The sequence below is a fragment of the Calonectris borealis genome, chromosome 2 (genome assembly GCF_964195595.1).
Source record: "Calonectris borealis chromosome 2, bCalBor7.hap1.2, whole genome shotgun sequence".
NCBI classification, from domain to species: Eukaryota; Metazoa; Chordata; class Aves; order Procellariiformes; family Procellariidae; genus Calonectris; species Calonectris borealis.
In genome coordinates this window covers 40,989,938-41,012,590 of record NC_134313.1, presented here as the reverse complement: position 1 = coordinate 41,012,590, position 22,653 = coordinate 40,989,938, and the positions used below count along the sequence as shown (strand labels likewise).

General features: G+C 39.4%; 1 protein-coding gene across 2 annotated transcripts in view; it reads left to right on the top strand.

Moving 5' to 3' along the window:
• Positions 1 to 22,653, top strand: part of NKAIN3 (sodium/potassium transporting ATPase interacting 3) — a 374,993-nt gene that overhangs the window by 278,917 nt on the left and 73,423 nt on the right. For both annotated transcript variants that reach the window (XM_075141783.1, XM_075141784.1), the window contains exon 4: positions 4,557 to 4,754. In XM_075141783.1, the coding sequence (XP_074997884.1) occupies positions 4,557 to 4,754 (198 nt within the window). The remainder of the gene's footprint in view (positions 1 to 4,556; positions 4,755 to 22,653) is intronic.

Genomic DNA, 22,653 nt, shown 5'->3' with positions numbered 1-22,653 from the left:
TTTTTATTACCTATTGATCAGGTGTTGATTTGAAAATGTTTTCTCCTCACTGGTAAAAACAAACTGGGTAGCAAGTCAGAACTAGAGCATCCTTGTTACTCTCAGGAAATGGGATGAGAATTCTTATTGCCTCAGCGTAATTAATGTTTATTTATAATAACATTTATGTATAGTATGTATATAGTATATAGTATGTATATATGTATATAGTATGTATCAATATCATTAAAAGTGTTAGGAAGGGCTAGGTACCACACAAACAATAATAAAGTCAAGATCTCTAACATTATGCTTTGGCAGGCCTTTATGCTCTTGCAGCTTTCTGTGAAATTTCAAGTGTTGATTGCTGTCTCGCGGAGGAAAAAGTGCTTCTCTTCCATCCCATTCAACACGCTGTCTTTCATACAGTTTTCCTAGGAGCGTATTTTTCAGATACTAACAAGGAATGAAAGAAATATAAAATAGCATGTCATAAAACAGAAACATACAGTGAAAAAAAGAATTTCTGCAATGCGTAATCATCGTGTCACAGCATTGTGTTTGTTTGTTATACAAGGCAATCTTGGTGTGTTGATTTTTTTCCTGGAGTTTTAGTGTCTTCTTTTCTTTACATCTGGTGATTTTAGTTAGTCTTAATTTCTCACTAATTTTTTGTGTTGTTTTTATAGGCACTGTACATAAATTATACACAAATAAATGAAAGGAACATCATCCTTATTATTGCTCTTTAGTTTTAAAATAAACTGTGTTATGCTATTATCTGTTAAAATTTGTCTAGATTCACCACCTAAAAATAGAATCATAAAATCACAGAATGGTTTGGGTCAGAAGGGACCTTCAAAGATCATCTAGACCAAACTCCCTGCCATGGGCAGGGACATCTTTCACTAGATCAGGTAGCTCAAAGCCCTGCCCAACAGAAAATGTCCACTTGAAACAAAACGTAGAATTTAAGCAGGTATCATGAAATTAAACAGTATCTCCAAGCACTTGGAAAACAGTATTATTGGGACTTAAAGGGATTACATCTCACGTAAGAGAAAGTACCTGCCATAGCAATGATTTCCAATAATGATGAAAATTAATCCTTGGGCTGACAGCCAACACAAGTCCTATACATAGTTTAAGAGCTTAAAACGTCGTAGACAGTTAAGTGGGACTCTACATCAGTAGAGGTGTGATTATTGGTCTGATCGTACGCTCAGGAGCAAACTTCTTACCACAGACTGGAGTATTGCTTCAGTGCTGGCTGAAAAAGGGAGGAGTAGGACATAGGATTACCCTTCCCTGTGTCAATTCCTAAATCCCACATGATTTTCCTGGAAGTTCTATTATTTGTGTTCTGTTCACTCTTCATTTATGGCATCCGCCTGAGAGGTTACCAGCGGAAGAAGTATAGTTCACCTGCTGATGTATGGAATTAAGGTCAAGATGTGTGTTATGAGTTTGAAGCTCAGAAGACAGCAATTTTCCATCCATGATTGAAATTTTAATTATTAAATTAATTCCAAAGCGACTACTTGATGTCTCTTGTACAGAGCCTGAAACTGAGTGTCTTGCTATGAAGCAGCAACATTCTTCTATAAGAAATAAACAGTTTACATTATATCATCTGCTGAAGATTAAGCATTTTATATGCATTTTCTTAATGATTGCTTGTCACATTGGAAAACAGTACATGATCTATTGAAAAACTTCAAGTATCTACTTGTACTTTCTGAAAGAACTCTTAACTTTCATTAAACATGCAACTGAGAATAAGCCACTTGGGCAGCAGTTTTTCCACCATGCACAGGGTTTCCAAGCACTGAGTTCACAAATACTGAAACACTCTAAGAAGTTCACTGATATTTAAAACCTATATATCCAGGCAAAGAGTTTTTGAATTTTCTAAACTTCTGTAAATGACGATAAAGATACAGGTTAATTTTTTAACGCCTGGCACATTCAACTCACTTTATGGATTAAGAATCTCCAAGAAGTTAGAGAGGAGTGTACTTCAGCTGCTAAAAAAAAAAGAATTGATTTTTGTCAGGCTTTCTTTTATTGATTGGCAGCTTAACATTTATCGGCTCAAACAGCTTACGGCTGCCATTTTGTGAAGTGATATTTTAGAGGTCAAGCTAATGCTCCAGGCAGTTTTGTTTGCATTTCTAAAACTGATCTTTGCTGGGCCATCATTATCCGCTTTTACCTGCTTTGAGGACTCAGGACATATACATACTGAAAAGTAATTATGAAAAGCTCTCCTCCCAGCCTTTATCCATAATTTCTAAATAATAATCTTCTTATAAAAAGCAGCAAGTGCTGTGATGACATCTCTTTTGTTTTGAATCAAAGAATTTTAACTATAATAATGTTGTTTCCTTCTCTCACTGCATCACCAGCAGCTCTGAAATATGGACGTAGTTAAGCATCTCTAAACATGACCATCAAGTCAAGCAATTTTTTTTAATCACCCCAAGAACCAAACATAACAGAAATGAAAGATTTTATTTATAAGAGGTGTTTGTATTGACCACATGCCAAATTCTTACATTTTAAATGTGTCAGCAAAATTTATCAAGCTGTTTCCTTATTTTTGAATTATTAAAACAAATTTACTGTTTTTCTTTGCCGTTGGCTGTGAACTAGCTAAGGACAAACACTGACACAGGGCATAACAATCAAAACTTAAAGACAAAAAAAAAAAAAGGAGAAAAAAACCCTTGAGAGCGAGAAAGCTGTGACACCAATGCCACGGACATCACAATTTATTCCCATAGTTGTGATAACTAAGTGTTACCTCACAATATTTGATACACACTAACTCACATGGCAAATCCATATTCCTACTCAACAAAGAGTTACTGAAATAGAGTGAATATGTGTGTACTGCTTAACAAATGGCATTTCTTACAGTTGACAATTATCAAAAGCACTTGATAACACTGTACAATCTCTGGCATTTTTGTACAGAGAAAGCCTCGGCTGCTTCCTATGACTATATATTTATAGTTATATTTTCATTAAAGTGAATTGTCTGTCAGCTTCTGATTTCACAAGTCATTTTCATATCGCAGCTGAAAATTTTCTAAACCAGTATCAAGGAATGACATGCAAAGTCAAAGACAAATGCCTCATCAACTGTAAATAATGCTCCGGCAAGTCTGCATTTTGAGGGTAAAGAAGTTACGGAGAGCAAAGCAGCAAATCACCAAGGCAAATTTCTTCCTGCTAACTAGCAGTAACAGAGACTGGCAGGATGTAATTCACCCGTTAATTTTCAGGTGTGGCCAGAGTAAAGGCGGTTAACAGAGGAAAACAACAGAGGACTCCTGCGACTGGGATCTGCACCGGATGTCCCTTTTGTCAGGGTGAAAGTAAACGGCCGCAGACAGACTGACAGGACAGATTTTCAGAGTGGGATGCAAAGGGTGAAGCAGTGTCACAGCAGCGCTGACAAACTGGCATGTGTGGAAACAGGGGTATTTTGTGGACATACAGCTGACAATTTTGCACGCATTCTTTACAACTATCTTGGAGTTGAGACAGGGAAATATGGAAACCTAAAACTGAATTAATTATTTAAAGTATCAATATAACTAATCTCACATTTATCTCCAGTGAGGAGGTTGTTTTTTGGAATTTAAATGGTGTCCATTCAACTTCAGTGTATTTTACTTGAGCATGACCTAAAGACCTAAATCTGTTGTTAATTCAGATGAATTTTCCTGATTGTACTTCATAAATAAGCTGTTAGAAAATCTTCAGTGCGTTAGTATGTTTGCCACTTTCACTGCTCCAAGTAGAAGTGGGATAATGTTAACAAAAATGCACAGACATTATACATACTGTGTGGGTTACCACGCAGCCAGTACGTCTTACCGTAGGTTTAAAGCCTGATCGGAAAAGCTGTGGTTGAGGCGGAAGACAATTTGAGTGAAGAGAAGTTATTGCGTGTATTTTAAATCCAGATCAGTTCACGGAAGCAGGTTTCTTAGCTAAACTGAGATGATGGTAATCTGGATGGGGGGCAGAGGGGGGAAAAGAGAGCAGGGTGCTTGGCTGGAGACAAACTTTCATTTGAATCTTTGGCAGCTGAAACTGTCTGCCTGGCTGTGGTCCTACTCAAAATAATAGTTATAATTTATAGTTATTACTTTATTTGTTTTAGATTGTCTCCAGTACCATGGGGTAAAACTGTCTCTGTTGCCTGTTAAAAAAATTAATTCTTAAGTGACATTCTAATCAAGTAACAACGAAATTGCTTTTCAGGCTGTAAGTCCGTGGAGGCGTAGGATATGCACTGTGTTTTGTGCAGTACCTGGTACGACGGTTCTTCTGCCAGACAGAAGACCCTATGCACAATTACAAAATAAACAATAAATGTTTGCAGTTTCTCCCATCTCCCTTTAATGGCCTACTTTCATGTTAAAATTACTGGGGTGAGCGGGAAGGCAAGTTACTTATCTCATTTTCCTTATAATAATTGAAAGCATCTTTTATTTCCCTTGCTTTACCTTAAATGACACAAAGTTAGAGATTTTCACACTTTTTCCCTCCCTGTCTCCTAGGAAACCGACCTCATGACCTTTAACATCTCCATGCACCGCTCTTGGTGGCGGGAACACGGGCCCGGCTGCATACGGAGGGTGGTGCGTCCTTCTGCCCCTGGCATCCTGGACGATTACTCCTACGTCTCCGTGACAGGCTGCATAATTGATTTCCAGTACCTAGAGGTCATTCACAGCGCTATCCAAATACTCCTTTCCGTAAGTTCCCGTTTCCTTTTGTACTCGGATCCCGGCATGCAGCCTGCTGCTCTTGGGTGTCTCTGTCCTGAAAGAGGGATGTAGTAGTTGATGGAGAGCAGCACAGATTTTTAATCGTATTTTGAATTGGAGAATGATATTCACGTTATTAAAATGTGCACTGTTCTTCTCTTTCCTTATATCTCGTAAAGCTCTGACAGGCGTAGTCCCCGTTCTGGCCTTTGCTGGGACAGGTGAAAATTAACTCAAGTTCTTGCATTTCCTTCATTGAGACATGTACAGCAAAGGAGAGCAGACTTGTCCAAATTAATTTGCCTAAACCTTTCCGAAGTTCACAATCAATGAGGGTATTTATTCAGCTCTGAATGTAAATATATTTTACATGATACATGGCTAAGTGTCTTTCTCAAGTGAGATATGGATGTTACACCGGAAAAAGGTCAGAGAAGTATTAGGAATTGAGGTACTCATTCATATTTAGCCATATTATTTGTTCTTTCCTGGGGCTCTGCCTTATCAGAGTACTCCGCTCTGTGATCCACATTTTGTAGTTGCGATACGAGTCAAAAACCGCAAGTACAAGAAGTAGTTCTAAAAAGTCTGCAGTGCAGGGAAGGGCAGAGGCCGGATGAGTCGCTCCGGGAGCAGCAGCCCAGTCCCGGCCACGGTCTTCCCTCAGTCTGATGGCTGCTTCTGCTTGTGATTTAAAGGTTGTTTGGCATGAGCTGCATGTGATCCCCTAGAAGTGGTAGCTCTTTCTCTACGTAGCTGTGTGTAGTACGCAGCAACCGTCCAACCCCAAGTGGGTGCACATAGGTCTGATGTCTGGACCTATTCTGAGAACATAAATGCTCGTGGCTCGTGGTCCTAACCGTGGCCACCAGTGCTTGTCAGACAGTGGGAGAAGAGATGCGATCTGCAGTCCACACATACTAGTCAGGTGAGCTGCCTGGTCTGAGCAACCAGAAAGGCTGCGTATTCCTGGTCTATTGAGTACTTCAAGCTGTTCCTAACTGACCGGTAAACACTGCCACTAGCAAAGTAAAAGGGATCTATAGGATAAATCTCATTCATTTTCAAATTTTAATTTTTACATTTTTTCAAGACAAGGACAATTCTTTTTTGAAAGAAAAAAAATCAGTGTATGTAGTTACATCTATCATCCTGTCCAACTGTCTAGAATGAAGTAGTCTAAAAGTTCAAGATAATTTCTCTGCATTACTAAATGCCCTTTGTAAGATGTTGAGTGCTTTTTCCTTACCACTGCTTTTAATCAAAATTTAGTAAACTTGTGTCTTACAGCAGTGATTAATGAACTTCCACTTGACAATCCAGGTGTGAACTTCGTTAGTGCACCAATGACACCACAGGCACTACACAAGCCTTCTCCTGACTGTCATGCAGTCAGGCAGCAAAGACTTTGCGTCCGGATCTTTTCCAGTGAAGAGAAAATCACTTCTCTTGAGGCTCAGCCCTATCTATGTCAACATACATTATAACGTTACTGTGAAAGCAGGCCTTGCAGAAGAATTTTGCACACTACATCTGCAAAGCTTAACTGAATGCACCTGCCTTACACTTGTGGGGGGCTGATACTCCAAGCAGGTTGTTGCTTCTCCCATGAGCTCTTCATTTGCAGCAAATTCCCTTTGCAATATAGCATTGTTAGCTCTGCTTCAGTGAGCCTGTACAAGGGAAACTGAACTGTGGTTGGTTTAAAAGGAGAAAACCACAAATATTTCCAATACTTCCTCACTTCTATAAGAAAAAATGTATTGTGTTAGAATTTTTTCTAGAATTTTTGTAATTAGAAACAAATTTAGAGTTCAGTGGAAATACAGCTGGTTGTTGAAATAAGGAACTGTTTTATTCTGCACTTACCAGCGCAGTACCGTTCTGGTCAAAATTTACCAAATGACAGGAACACAAATATTAATATTAGAATAATAGAATAAAAACATTTAATGTATACAAACTTAAAGAAATATGAAAATGGAAAAGCATAAAAATTATGTAATAATTATAAAGCATAAGATGCAACAGGCCTTCCCTTTCTTGTGGAGTGACTGATTGCCAATCATAAATAAATTCTGGGTACAATTCATTGCAAGTTCAAAATATGCCAGGAACTTACAAGGCTTGACTGTGAATTAAATAGTTGCCAGTTTCAGATACTGCTTTTGACTGATATACACAATGTTAAAATTAAAATCCCATACGCAAAGGTTTTTCTCCAGTCTTATTATCTTGCTATCCCATCTGTGATGTGTTATGATTAGCATACCATGAGTCCGTACTTAGGTTTCCGTTCTGAATTGTAATTTAGGCTTGTTTAATTTACTGTCACACAGGACAGAAGTCACCACCTAGATTATCAGACTTGTTGCAGTTTCCTCCCATTTTCTGATTATACTGTTAACCTGAGGAAGTTCCCATTCATTTTGGATGCATAACTGCTTTTTAATTGGGGTACCAATTTCAATTGTTAGTTAAAAGGTCATTTAGGTTGTCTTTTGACAGTACTGAAGAATTGTAGATCTGAAGATCCTCCTTTTTTTTCTTTTCCTAGTTGCTAGTCCTAAAACTAGCCTATTCCTTTTTGGACCTTACAACCTACTTAATTTTCATAACATTTTTATGTAGCAGTAGTAGCATAACAAACCATTTTACAGTGTAACAAAAACTTTATTGGCATAACAAATCATTTTATCATGCTAACCCTTGTCCAAACGACTGGGAAGGTAAGCACTTCCATTTGATAGGGAGTTAGAGCCTCTGTAAGAAGAAATCCCTCCAGGGGTAAATATTGGATACCTGTCGAGATATATACCTCACTAGCAGCAATTCTCCATTTTTGAAAGGCGACTTTTTATTGAAATCTTTTTTTTTAACTGGTATAAAAAAATTTTATATGCACAGAATGCTGCAGCTGTGACTACATTAGACCCTGCTTCAGGGAATAGGCTCGACAGTCTTTTTTTTAATTCTAACACAGTAAAAGGCTCTTTTTGTGTTTGCTTTATAGTTGTTTCTAAAAAAAAAGCATCTTTTATTGGCGAAACAGTAACTTTGTATCTCATCCTGATTCTGGGTGGTTATTGAAGTGATTGGGAGTTGAAGGTGGGGGAAAATCAAGAGAAATATGAGAGTGGAATGCAATTAATAGTAAAGAAGAAATATATTTAAATTGTGTGTTTAAAATCTACATGTATTTGATGTGTAGGGCACTGTACATATTATTTTGATGAATAAATGCTTCCACACAACACCTTTAATTTTAAAATGCAAGGCAGATAATCTTTACTGAAACTTGAATTTTTGGAGAACAAATGAATATTATGGTGACAGCTTAGCAACTTTGAGAAAGGCCCTTCCTACAGGGTTTTTTGTTATTTGAAAATAGATAATGCACACTGAGAATGTTAAGTGCCAGGTAGACACTGGGTTTAATAGCCTGAGATTTAAAATGTTCACCAAGTGATTGCAGAGAGTTTTGTATTAGACCCTGAGCCTAATATCATAGTAAACTTGTCTACAGCTACACTGTGAAGCAGAGACACCCCAAGCTAGGGTTCACCAAGGTAGCTCTGGAATTAGCAGCTGTATAACTTCATCAGTGCTGAAAAAGTAAAATGAATTAATTTTGACAGAGCAACAAGCTGATACAACTAAGCTGCTTCTGGGGATGGGAGCTACTTCCTTCTCACAACACTGCATTGCACAAGGTGAGGGTAACTTTCCATCTAGGTCTCATCACATTACTCTTCACTGTATAGAAGAGCCATACCTAAAATCTAGAACTCTGAAGGAAAAAAAAAAAAAGAAAAAAAGAAACAAAAATCCCTAAACCTAAAAACACGCAAAACATTCAAGCTGTTTGGCATGTTGATGCTGACTGAATGTAGGACGTTTTGAAGAAAAGCACTGGTTTGCTTAGCAGAGGTCCATCTGTTGCCTCTCATAAGTGTCGATTAGTATAACCTCTGGGTGACTGCTGGACCTACAGATGAGGAACACTCCCAGAAAAAACACTCCTGGAGAGTCACCTGGTTTTCACTACAGTGTAAAGCCAGGTAAAGTTGTGATATAGAGAGATGAAGAGCACTGAATCTTTTCCATAGTGGAGTTAAAAGCAGTGAACATACCTGCCTAAGGTAAAGTCAGGCACTAATCCATGGGGAATAATTTATCAGTTACACGGTACCAAGCACAAAACATAGCCAGAAAAATATATTACTTTCTATAGAATATAATGAAGTTGTAATATCACAAGTATAAGAAAAAGCACTCCTGGCAGCCAAACTGGGAGTTGGATACGGTGGTCACTGTGAGTCTGAACAATTCTCCTGCAAGATGGACAGACTGCATCTGTACACTTAAATTAAGCGTGCCAAGGGAACTGGGTACTGAGGCCAGCTGGCTCAGAATAGCTCACATCTCAGCCTCCAAAACAGGCTGGTGTGTTCAAGCCACCCAGCAGGAAAAATCCCTGAACTGTTCTGAACAAAGCTATGCCTGGGAACTGTCTGGGGGGAGTGGTGGCTGGAGCAGGCCAACCTCATGGCCAACCCATAGCAGCATGGGTGATGGTGTGCCAGTGCCAAGACGGTCCCAGGCATGCAGGAATTCCCTCCTCTTGATGCAGCCGTAGTGGGCAAATGTCCAGCTGCAATTTGTTCCTCAGAGTGGACCAAGGCAGGAGCTGGCAGGAAGTAGTTAGATGGTCTATTTACCTAGAGGAGTGTAGAAGAACATTTTATTTTTTAAATCTCTGCCAGAGAAACTTATGCCCTCCCTTTTTGACATTGTAGAGAAAGGTATGTTTTCACGTGACATCTAGTGGTTACAGTGACATTTATGACATTTATAGAGATGGTGTTGGGTTTCCATTCAGGGGCATTCTGTCCTATTAAGCTCTTCTACCATCCTAATGAGGGAATGTGTGAGCACCTCCAGCCCTGCATTAAGCAACATACATCTGTCTTGTGTCCATTGTTCTGCCATCTTCTCCCGAGATGAAGAATGGGGTGTGGAGCTGAGACTTTGTCTGGGTAAGGATTGAGTTTCTGTGCTGTTTCTGAGCATGGATATAGCAGCGTGACAGTGCAGAGGCAGCTTGCATCGCTGCATAGTGGTTGGAGGAGGCAACTTCGTATCTGGGTATATCGAACTATGATTCTGCATGCAAGAGATGACAAAACCACATGTAACTGGTCACCCTCTTCCGGGATTTGGGTTAGTCGACAAGATCATATAAAACATATCAGCTAAAGTATATGCCCTGAGAAGATGTCTTCCCAGTGCACCTTTCAATTCCTGAATTTATAAATGTTATACACTTTCCCCCAAGAGGCAACAGACTTCTAAAGCAGCTTTCAATATAGTGTCTGAATGTTTGGTGACATGTCTACCAATGGTAGAAAAATTGCAACCTCTGTATCACGGAATCACACAGAATGGTTGAGGTCGGAAGGGACATCTGGAGGTCATCTGGTCCAACTCCCGGCTCAAGCAGGGCCACCTAGAGCAGGTTAGCCAGGACTGTGTCCAAACAGCTTTTGAATATCTCCAAGGAGGGAGACTCCACAACCTCTCTGGGCAACCTGTGCCAAGGCTTGATAACCCTCACAGTGAAAAAGTGTTTTCTGATGTTCAGAGGGAATCTCCTGTGTTTCAGTTTGTGCCCATTGCCTCTGGTCCTGTCACGGGGCACCACTGAAAAGAGCCTGGCTCCATCCTGTTTGCAACCTCCCTTCAGGTGTTTATAGATGTTAATTAATAAGATTCCCCGACCTTTCTCTTTTCTAGGCTGGACAGTCCCAGCTCTCTCAGCCTTCCCTCACAGGAGAGAGATGCTCCAGTCCCTTCATCAACTTTGTGGCCCTTCTTTGGACTCTCTCCAGAATGTCCATGTATTTCTTGTACTGGGGACCCCAGAACTGGACCCAGTACTCCAGGAGTGGCCTCACCAGTGCTGAGTAGAGGGGCAGGATCACATCCCTTGATCTGCTGGCAATACTTTGCCTAATGCAGCCCAGGATACCATTCGCCTTCTTTGTGGCAGGGGCACATTGCTGACTCATGTTCAACCTGATGTCCACCACGACCCCCAAGTCTTTTTCTGCCGAGCTGCTTTCCAACTCTGTGGCCCCCACCATATTTCAATGCATGGGGTTGTTATTCCCCAGGTGCAGGACTTTGCACTTCCCCTTGTTGAACTTAATGAGGTATGTTATGCTAAAGAAAACCCTAATGATATTTCTAGCTCTTACCTCATTTTCTGTAAAAATAGTACTTACCTGTACAAAAGATTCATAACTATTGATGCAAATTGATGCTGAACACTTTTAAAAATCTAATTGTTAATGTTCTTAGACTTGTCATCCTTACATTTGCACGTTCTCCTGTTTTAATTAACCAGGTAGGATGATTTCAAATATTTTGAATTTTCATTATTATTATGATGATTCATAATAACACAATCATCCCTGTCATAAAGATCATTGCTTCCTCTTGTTTTTGAGGAATTAATTCCTCTTACTTTTTCCTTACAATTCTCTGATGTCCTAAATGTGTGTTCTTCTCCCCAGAACATACAGCATCACTTCTGTAAGGAAATAATAAACTATGTGATCTGATTACATTTCTGAATATCTGTTACCAGTCAGTGCCTCATACTGACCCCATGCAATTGCCTCACTTTGTGAATTATTTCGGCCCTGCTGTCTTCAAAGAATCTGCCAAATGTTGATTATTTAATATGAAAATGAATTATGACATTTGGTAGACTTAAATGCCTTTTTTCATCAGAGAAAAATAGAATTTAATTAAAAACCATATTCAGCACAACAGACATTAAAATGGAGGTTATGAGTCTCGTGTAAATAATTAATCAAGGGAAACATTGTGACATTGTGACTATTAAGCTATAGAGAGACTAAGATTGGGGGCAGTGCTGGAGTGGCTTAATGAAGTTCAGATCATTGACCAAGCTTTTACTACTGAGCCATAAGTTTGAATCCCTTTTGGGTTAATTTGGATGGCTCTTCCTCTACCCCTGATGTTAAGACTGCCTTCTCTATGCCATTTGAAAAGCTCCAGGAGTTGCTCTGAAAGAGGTTGCAAAGCAGCTTTTGCCCCTCCCTTCAGGCAGCCAGAGCTGCAGTTTGGTTCGTATTCATTTAAATGTAACAAAATGTAATGATATGAATATATAATTTGGTTCCTCCAGGGCATTGCAGCAGCCCCTTTTTTCCCGTTAGTTACAGCCATGTTATTTTTATAACTGGACAGAAAAGGACACTAGGAAGCACATCATGTGTGTTGTTCGCTAAAGAAAATCCCTGTAGGGGCTGACACCAGTGCTCAGCCAGGTTCCTTGCTCTCTTTCCATTTCTTTGAGTGACGTGTGATTGATTAAGAAAGCCAGTCAACATCAGCATGTGATAGAAAACATGAGGTAATCTAGTGTTAAGGGCTATAGGAATGGTCCATGAGTAAAATATAGTTGTCCTGAAGGTATTACATCTTTTCTTGAATTTTTGCCTGCAACATTTTCACCTTTTTTGTTTAGGAAACAGTTAAAATGTTTTCTTTTCCATCACAAACAATTGCACAAATGGCATGGAAAATTAACTTTGCATTGTCTGCAGAGCTGAACTTCAACATTACTCCAAAAGAGGCTATGAAAGATATGCCTATTCTTCTTCTTCTTCTTCTTCTTCATGCTCATCACAACAACAACAACAATAATAGTCAGAAACACTTCTCTCTTAGCCATGTGAATAGTCAGTTAAGGTGGGCTGTTGGCTTCTCACAGATTCATTAGTAAGTTTAGGGTGACCACCAGATTATTGAAAATCAGAAGAACTTTTTCAGCCTGAGCAATGCTACAGGCGGAGTTGTCGGTCTCTGGAACAGACTGCAGAGATGCTGCAGAGAGGCTACAGAGATTTGTGCAAACCTATGGCTTTTGACGTTACTCCCAATGCTTTGTAGTAGTTGTCTCATTGTATTTTTATCTTAATCTATGCCTTGTGCAATTCCTCCAATGTTCATAGTATTGGATCAGGGATGCATACAGCCTATTTCACCTTTGCCAATATCAAGCCTTCAGTGTTAAAAAAATATAACCAAGAGAAAAATTAGGAGACTGTATCTGCACCTACATTCTAGAAATGGCCTTGTCCTTTCTCATTAGATTTAGTTAGACCTCATTATTCATGGTAGTGTGTAGGCAGTAAAATACACAAGTATATTTGTCTAATTACCAGTCTGAGTCAATAAAGCAACTGCACGAGACAGAATCAAGAAAAATCTGTGTTTTTTCCATCTCAGCTGTACTTTCCGGGGACATCTGCTTTGTTAGGCAGCTCATTTAAAAGAAACTGAAAACACTGATATTATGGTTATTTGCATGCTCTTTTATTCATTAACTGTTATGATATGGATTTGTGAAAAGAGTTAGGCAACTTCTGCAGCAGAGCTGGCTAAAGATGAGGGGATAGGGGACAGCAATTTAAGCACTAGCAATATAGTAGTGCCTTCACCTTGTCAACTAATCGATACGAGAACTAAATTGTTCTAGTCATTTTGCAGTACTTGATATAGATTTATTTTCCATTTTACATGAAAATTACTATGGCATTCTTTCAGTATTGTACAAAAATTTCAATGAAATTATGTGCAGGTATTAGGAAATATTTTTATTTACACAAAAAATATTTACAGTAAAAATAAAAGTCAATTGCTTATTTTAATTTTTTTAGAATTCATTAATATTTCAATAAAAATTGTGCAGAAACACTGGAGATAAACAGAAGATTTGGAAAATATCAATTTTTTTCCCCTTCAACTTTTGCTCCAAATTATCTCCCCCATGGCAGAAGCAGTGTAATAGACTGTATGTCTGCAACTTAGTTACTGTAATTCTCAGTTAGATACCTTCATTCAGATCCATTTCCAGTATTGTCAAGTTAACCTAGACTGACACTGAACAGGGAACTGCTGCGGCTCGGTGCACAGTAAACTTGGTGGTCACTGATTCCAATACAAGGCAGCATCTCGGCAAATAAACGAGAGGCGGTGGAAGAGGTAAAGACATATTAAAGTGCCTCAGCAAACTTGTATTCCTACATGCTATCTTTAGAGCTGAGCAGAACGCTGAATTTATGTTACACTAGGAATTTGGAAATTACAAGAGAAAGTGCTGTTCTGCACTGGAACAAAGATTAACAATTTAAACGTTTTTTTTAGAGAATGAGGAAATCCAACATTTTTCATTTATAAAAAATGAAGCAGTATTTCCTTCGTACTTTATGGGTATTTTATTGACTATATTGTCTGAAACCACGAAACTGTTTGATGGGCTACTGGGACACCAAAGATCCCGGAAATTCCTGTTTAAGCCTGAGCACGGTGCTCCCAAGGATATTTGTCTTCATGCCTCTCAGGACACTCCTGAGCTTCCCGTAACCTCTGTGGCAATCAGTGCATGGTAACTTCCTTGGAAGGTGGAATCGAATTCATACCTTTCTGCCAAGCTGCAATTCAATGCAAACAGAATTAGCAATAGATCTGTGCTCACTCATACTCATCAGGCTGATTCCTTCTGCATGTCGTAGTTGATAGCCATATGACCAGACTTTCTTATATAAGGGAAAATATTCGCTGATTAAAACCCATCTCTGTGTGAGCTTCCACCGACAGGACATTTTTCTTTTAATCATGTACTGAATTCACAGCCTAGCTCTTCCATTAAAATTTGTTGCCTGAATGTGACCTGACTACAGAAAGAATTCTTTTCTCTCGACTTTGGTCCCCGATGATTTGCAATGCTCTCTGTTTTGTCCTAGGGAAATATGAGAAGACAGAGCAGGGATTTCACTAAACAAGCAGTGAAACGGCTCATGCTCTTCAAGCTTTGAGGGAATGATTTGGTTTTCACCGAGGAAGAAAGTCAATGTGCATATGTGCTCCTCTCAGAACAACTCACAGAAAGACAGACAAGGTTTTCTGGGAAAATATATTTTGATTTAGGAAGATTGCAATCCAGAGTAAGTTTTAAAAGGCATGTGTTCTGTAAATGCTGCCTTCATAAGCTTTTATAGTTAACAATTCTGGCCCAAATGCTGTAATATATCTGCATATCTTTTGACTGTTCTTTGTTCATTATCTAGTATTGTGGAAACTGTTGAAAAACTTCTTTTAACTGTTTCCTTTATAATTCTGCAAAGCAGAGCAGGGACGCCCACCAGCAGGTACAAGGTCCAGCATGGGGCGTGCTTCCCCGGCACCCGTGTAGGTGACGGGTTTGGAAATGCGGCATGGAGAACTCTTTATAGGGCCATTCCATCCCCTGCTACAAATATCTGCTTAGCTCCTATCAACTCTCCCGTGGAAGGGCATGGAAACAGCCCAGTTCATGCAAAAACCTCTGACACAGCGTGTGGGGAAAGGCACCGAGCGGCAGTAGTACTGCCAGAGTGGTTCTTCTGCTACTTCAGTGCCTGCCAGAGGGGGCGGCTGCCGCTACACTCCTCATTCATAGATTAGGTGTGTGCGTAGCTGCGTGGAGGAGGAAGGAAAGGGGAGATCATAACCCACAATTCATTCGCACAGGTAGCAGAGAGCAGAGTTTAGGTGACACTGCAATATAACAAGAGAGGCTAATAAAAAGTTTATACATGAGTACAGTCAAGATGCATGTTGATAAGTACCAAAGAAGTGATGCTTTACAATATCACAGTAGTAATTTACATAGAGTTGCCTGATGAATTTGCCTTTTTTTCAGTTTGAATTTGTTTTTTCAGTGGTTGTCAGGCTTGCCTAAGGGAGTAAGCACTTTTAGTACACTTTTATAGAACAAAAGAAACGAGTCTCATGGCATGGAAAGAAAACCGACAAAAACAGGTGAGAAAGACGGTGGTTGAGGTTGTGGATTAAGTATATATAAGGATTTTTGTGTTCTCTGAAGGTTCAGAATAGAGAGAGATTGAGTGAAATGGATGCTTGAGGCATTTCTTTGCTGTGGTTTGATTATGATTTGAAAGGTAAGATTGCTAGCGGTCTTGAAAGGGAGACTGACGTGAATTACTTTCAGCTTGTAAGTTTTTGCCTGGTGTCAGTAACTATTCTGAGAGGACAGAATATCACCTTAAAGTAGAAGCCTGAAAAGCAAATTTCATTTCTTCTCACCCTTATACATTATGTAGAAGGCTTCAGCTGAAACAATTGCCCACATGGAAGGACAAAAATGATGAATAATGGCGTTGCTCCATAATTCTGATGTTAGTCTGAATCAAAATGATAATCAAATAAATCAAGTGTTGTGAAAGACACCTGCTAGGTCTCTCTCTGAATCTGTGATATAGGTAAAGATTTTTCAAGAAATCATTCCTAGTGATGTGGAACTTTTTTAGCTTAACTTTACATTACCATGTAAATTCCTCTTATGTAGATTAATTGATAATCACTGTGAATGACAGTAAAAAGTGGTAGATAATTAAACAACCTCTTAAAAGAACATGATCATTTCCATTTTTATTTGTGATTAGTTTAATTTATTTTTGTCTTGTTTATTAACTCATAATGCACCTGATATATTGACATAGGTACACGTGTAGAGACTCAAATAAATAGTTAAAATATAAACATAGAAAACTAAAGCTACATTCTGGTCACTTATACCAGGTAGTTTGAGTGTTTGTTCAAGTAAAACCCTGATTTCCAGAAGAAGTTTTCAAGAGTGAAATCCTGCATGGTGGGTATTTGAAATACCCTCTCTATCACCTGTAGGCTTTTCTTACAAATTTGATCTTCCTAGTAGCTCTCATCACTAATGGCCAGGGATTGCCAAGTTCACCCTCCCTGGATGCTAATTTTTTACTCAGGCATCAGGAGTGAACTGGAAAGACCCAAGTGTTTCATTATTGCTTCTTCTCCCTTTCGTCTTCCTGGGACCATGATTTCACCAGTAACACCACCTGAAGGTGCTCTCCCTGAACCAGCCCCCAGAGGAAATGAATCTAGAACACAACTGGACTGCAAGCTTTGCATTTCTTTTACTTCTCCACTTTATTTTCTTATTTTCTCTACTACTCGTGCAGTGAGATCTGACTTAACTATAAAGAAGGGCACCTGTTCCTTCACTGTCATGATTCTGTCATTGCTTTAGGCAGCTGAAATCAATTTTCTAAATATTTTGTTATGGGTACAAATGACCAAGAGTGGGAGTGAGTTATGGGAAGCCATGCCGTACGGGGGTTTCCCACCACTGACCTCACACGTAAGAGGCCGTGCTAGAAAGAGGAGCTATGTTTTCTGGCTCTGCTGTTCATTTCTACCTTCTTTTGCGTATGTTTATCTTGTTTTGTCTGAAGAGTCTAGCTTAGACTTCACTAGCAATAACAGCTACCTCAGACCATTTCACCTAACTTGCTTTAGAAAGCAACTTTAATGCTATTCCTTAAACTTTCAAATACAGAAGGGGATTACTTCTTAAAAAAAAAAAAAGAAAAGAAAAGAAAAAGAAAACGCACAGGTTTACTAAAGTAATTTACTTCAACTCCCCCCTAAACATCCTCTAAAGATCCCTTTCCCACCCAAAATGCAGAACAACATCTGGGACTACGGAAGTGTCATGTCCCATAGTCATTCGCCCATCTCTCCACAAGCCCTCTCAAGCCTAGACAGACGGTGGGGCAGGGAGGTGGCACTGTCGCGGGACTTGCCACAGGCACATCACATGCCATGCGTTTGTGCATTCAGTGAGGGCAGCTTGGCCCACTGCATTAAGGCTCACCTCTTCACTCTCTCCCAGTCAAACTTGAGGGAAAGAAATACAGGATTTTTCTTTTTTTAATTCGAATTCTTCCTTGATATCTTACATATCAAATGTTTTGACAGTTTGTATTGTTAACTCGGTACTAAAAAAGATATACAAAGAGATACAGTAAAAAAAAAGCCAATTTTAGTATGATGCAAAACCCCAGTTCACCCTTAAATATTACAATAATGAGCAAAGATTTTATTAACATCTTACCCTTTCTTAGGTTCAAAATACCTTTTCTATCCACATGGCATCATTTACAGGCACTGTTTAATGCTCAGTTCCTTACATCCACAAGGCGTAAGAACGATTTTGAAACCAGTCCCCTAACCTTGTTTCTATCAGCCCAAGACACAGCACCAGTTCTTGTGTAGGAGAATAGCAACCCAGGATCAACATTAATTGTCGGGGGACAACTTTATGAATGTTTGTTGTAGTATTTGCACTTTTTTTTGTGGGAACAGGAGATTTTAAATAATATTTGAAGGTTTGAAGTTTTTGGCTTTCTCCACATTTTTGTGTTTTTAATCAGGTTTTTTTTTGCTAAAACTAGCAAAGAACTAGTACTTTATTTACTTAAAATCTTGTAAGAACAACAATCTATGATAGATTAAACTGTTGTATTGCTTTTATCCAAATCTACTACAACTGAAAGTAAAAGATTTATCTGCATAAACTACATAGGCATGGGTATTAGCTAAATTCAGCAGGCATTTGAAGCTTCCCCTATATTCTGGAAGGCAGTGAGTTTAGTGTCCATATGGGCAGAAAATGAACCATCAAAGTTGATTCTTGACCAAAACTAAACTATAAAAAAGAAAGAAAAATCTCAGTGCTCCGTTTGTTATTTTTGGAGAGTGCTGGAAGCCATTTTTAATTCATCTGCGGACCCAAACCATAGCCTCATTTAAACACATTTCAGTCTTCAGTAATGAACGTCTCGTTATTTGTGCCATTGTGTTGTTCACTGGTAATGTGGACCATATCTGCTTCATGCTACCAAGCTTGAACAAGTGATACAATACAATCATTTTTCAATATATAATGTGGGACAGGCCCTCCCAACCGGAAAGCTTAATAAACGTAATAATATTATTAAATTTAGTGACTCTCTTGAGAAATTTTCCTATTACAAAATTCTTTTTGGCCTTAAATTTTTTATTTTCTTGTGCAAATCCTACATATATGTTGTAAAGATGGGACCTTAATCAGCTTGTTGTACCAGAGAGTTTGTCTGCTTTTTCTAACCACGGAAATTTTTCTAATGTGAGCTAGAATACTAATATAAAATTATATTGGTACAGTATAATGTGTAATTATCTTAATATTATCATATGATATATAATTAATAATAGTAATAATATAACTCTCCCTAGCAATCTTACCTAACTACAATATGATCCAAGTAATTAGACTCCAAGGAAAAAGCACAAAAGGCTTCAGGATATTTTAATCTGCTCATTTTTCCGCAGTCAGCTGAAGTGGGGTATGAAAGTCATAAAAGAGCAGTTGACCATTCCCCTCCAATGCTCTGCTTTTTGTGTTGCTCATACTGATAGGCATGACATCCTTACGTTTCCAACACGCTTGGTGTGCATTGCAGAATATCAATAGCCCTGTCTAGACCAATGAACCCAACAGGGCCAGAAAATGAGTTTGAGCATCATCCTCAATTATCCATCGTGTGTGAATATTAGCATCACGGTTTTGGTGGCCGTGTTGGCCACCAACGCTGGCCATAGCACAGGTCAGGGACTATGCCCAGGAGCCAAGGCTGACAAACCCACTCTTTAGATTGTGCAGGGGGAGAGATGAGGAGGACAGAGGTGCCAAGGTGTGAGCCGTGCCAGCCACACCACTTACCCTGGGGCAGCCGGGATTGGGCCTTGGCCCATTTTATGTACTTCTGCTATGTAGCCCACGGAAGCGAGAGTGCTGTGGAATTTCGTTGCTCAGGTTTTCCACGATTCACCACTGTGAATGGGACATTTCCATGGTGTTTGTGCTTGACACAGTTGCAAAAATTGTTCAGGGTTTGGGACTATTTTGGTTTTTTTTTTTTTTCTGTTCCCCTGTTTTCCACACTGCCTGTCCAGTTTGCATTGGTGCAGGGAGGCTGTGTGGGCCAGTTATGAGATACACACAGCCCCACATTAACAAGAATTCATACTTCATCTCCAGGAATTCCTGAGGAAATATATTCAATTTCACAAGAACGTGACCGCTTAGTACCATGTCAGTTTATTATTTCATACAAACACACTCTTCAGCTCCTATACTAAACATGGGGAGGTGTCCAATTTACTCTTGTAATAGAGTAGCTGAAAGAGTCAGGTGTTTGCTTTCGGTTTCAATCCTTTCGGAAATTCGTCTTACTTTACTGATTTGTGGATTTTGTCCCCAGACGATGGAGATGGCGCTTGTTTTTTCATGATGTTATATTGGCAGATTCTGATACCTCCAGGCTAAGAATATTTTATAGCCACTGGTGTTTTCTCCTTTGGTCTGTTAGTTTCAGTCTAGAGGTGCCGCTTAAAAATAGCTGATTAGGGATTTTTCTTTTTCATAGGGGAGTCATTCATTTTTATTAAAATATTGTAAACTAACACCACTAAAACACACCACCATTTTCACCAGAAATAATTCCGGTGAAATAAATGGAAATATACAGTTGTAAAGCTGATGAAAGTGAAAAATAATCCCCTAGGTGCTCATTGATAAAGAATTTATATTGTAAACAATGAATAAGGAGAAGATTGCTTAGACCTTGCAGTTTCCAGGACTTTCACATATTTCCTAGCAGGATTATTGAACCTAGGGCACTCATTACAATAAATAACCAGTTTCTAGACGCTCATTTCTTTGTGGGTTTTACAGAGAGGATGGAAGGTGTATTCCTTCTAGTGAGAAGGAATGCATCCACACATTTGCTATATAGGGTGCCTGATTTCATGAAAGACCAAAGGAATATCACCATGATACATTTATTTCTAACTACCAGCCACTGCATATCAAGCCATCTGAAGGAATAATGTTATCTAGGAAAAGGCTTTATTCACTTAAAGCTCTCCTAGCTTGCATTTATTTTTGTGTTCAAATGCTTTCAACAGAAATGACATTGAAAAGCACTTGATCTATAAACCCTTCCAAACCAACTGTTTCGCTTTCATATTAATATTCTCGACTTCTTTCTGGGGGGGAAAGTCTTTCAGCGCTGGATGTCAATGTGGGGACTGTATCTTTTGGGGTCTCCTTTAGAGCCTGAACAGAGATTCAAAGAGTTCAAAGAAGGAATGGAGAGAGCTGGCAGATGAAGAGGCACCAGACTTCTCGGCTCCCTGTCTCTTGGGAACATTTTACCACTGAATGAAGGAATTTTACAATTGCAGCCATTTCTCTCCTCCTTTGGGCAAGCCACCCCAGGCACCATACTGGCCCACAGAGCCTGCAATCGAGTGATAAGGAAATTGGGGACAGACTGCCCAGGGCTGTCAGGCCCATTTTTCAGGCTCAGGGACCAGAACAGGCAAAAGATCTCCTGCAACTGGGAATCTGACCTTGCTTTTGTTGACACTTGCATTGCAGGCTGAGTGACAATGACTGCCATGTGCATCAGAAACAATTACATTCCTCTTGCTGCCCTTGCTTCAACACCAACACCTGTTCCACGGATTTGGGGCCCCCTGATCTACAGAGGAAGAATTTTTGAGCATAGTGGAGATTGATGACTTACATCCAGTGAGAAATTGAAGCACTTCTCATGGTTTAACCCCAGCCAGCAACTAAGTCTCACACAGCCACTCACTCACTCCGCCCCAGTGGGATGGGGGAGAGAATCGGAAGGGTAAAAGTGAGAAAACTCGTGGGTTGAGATAAAGACAGTTTAATAGGGAAAGCAAAAGCCGGCAGGCAGGTGTTCAGCCATCTCCAGGAAAGCAGGGCTCCATCACATGTAACAGTTACTTGGGAAGACAAATGCCATCACTCCGAACGTCCCCCCTTCCTTCTTCTTCCCCCAGCTTTATATGCTGAGCATGATGTCATATGGTATGGAATATCCCTTTGGTCAGTTGGGGTCAGCTGTTCCGGCCGTGTCCCCTCCCAACTTCTTGTGCACCCCCAGCCTCCTCGCTGGTGGGGTGGGGTGAGAAGCAGAAAAGGCCTTGACTCTGTGCAAGCACTGCTCAGCAGTAACGGAAACATCCCTGTGTTATCAACACTGTTTTCAGCACAAATCCAAAACATAGCCCCATACTAGCTACTGTGAAGAAATTTAACTCTACCCCAGCCAAAACCAGAACAGCACTTTATCATGTAAAATAAGGCAAACACAGACAGTAAATAGGAATATCCTCAAATGAGTTAGGAACTTTGTAACTTACCCTGGTGCAGACGAGCTGAACTTTTGAGGAAGGTTGTACAGAAGTTTTTCAGGGAATAAAGTATGAGCTTTGATTATGCTTTTACTCGAGCAAAATTTAAAATGCAAACAAAGCAAATGGGATGTAGGATTATCTGTGCAGCTTTGAAGTGGCAGTTGGAGAGCATCCGTTCTTATGAGCCAACATATTCAAAACAATAAAGATAAAAGTAATGCTTTACATGGAACATCATCTGTGCCTTTAGCATATGCAAAGACTTTGCCTTGAAAAGTTTTGCACATTTCCATGGTGAATTAAACTCTTTTTTTGTCAGAATTCCTTTCATTTGAGGAAACAGAGGCTCTTGAGAATGAAAGTGCATCTGCACAGTACAGACTACTTTCCCACTCCTTTCATCTCTTATTTTCCAGTTTCTAATTTGTTGCTGAAATCAGCATTTCGGTTTATGGCTCAGATTATGATTTTCTGATAAAAGAAAACTTTCAACAGCAAATAAACTGAATAGTGGGGATATTCAGAATAAATACAAAAAGACAAGACACATTTAGGGCTGAGCCTGAATGTTTACACCTGTCAGAAATAGCAGACCTTGCCAATTGCCCAGTCATGAATACGTTAAATTGAAATTCACATCCTACACCTGAGCCATGTTCATTTTGAATATAAACTAGGGTAATAAAAAGCAAAT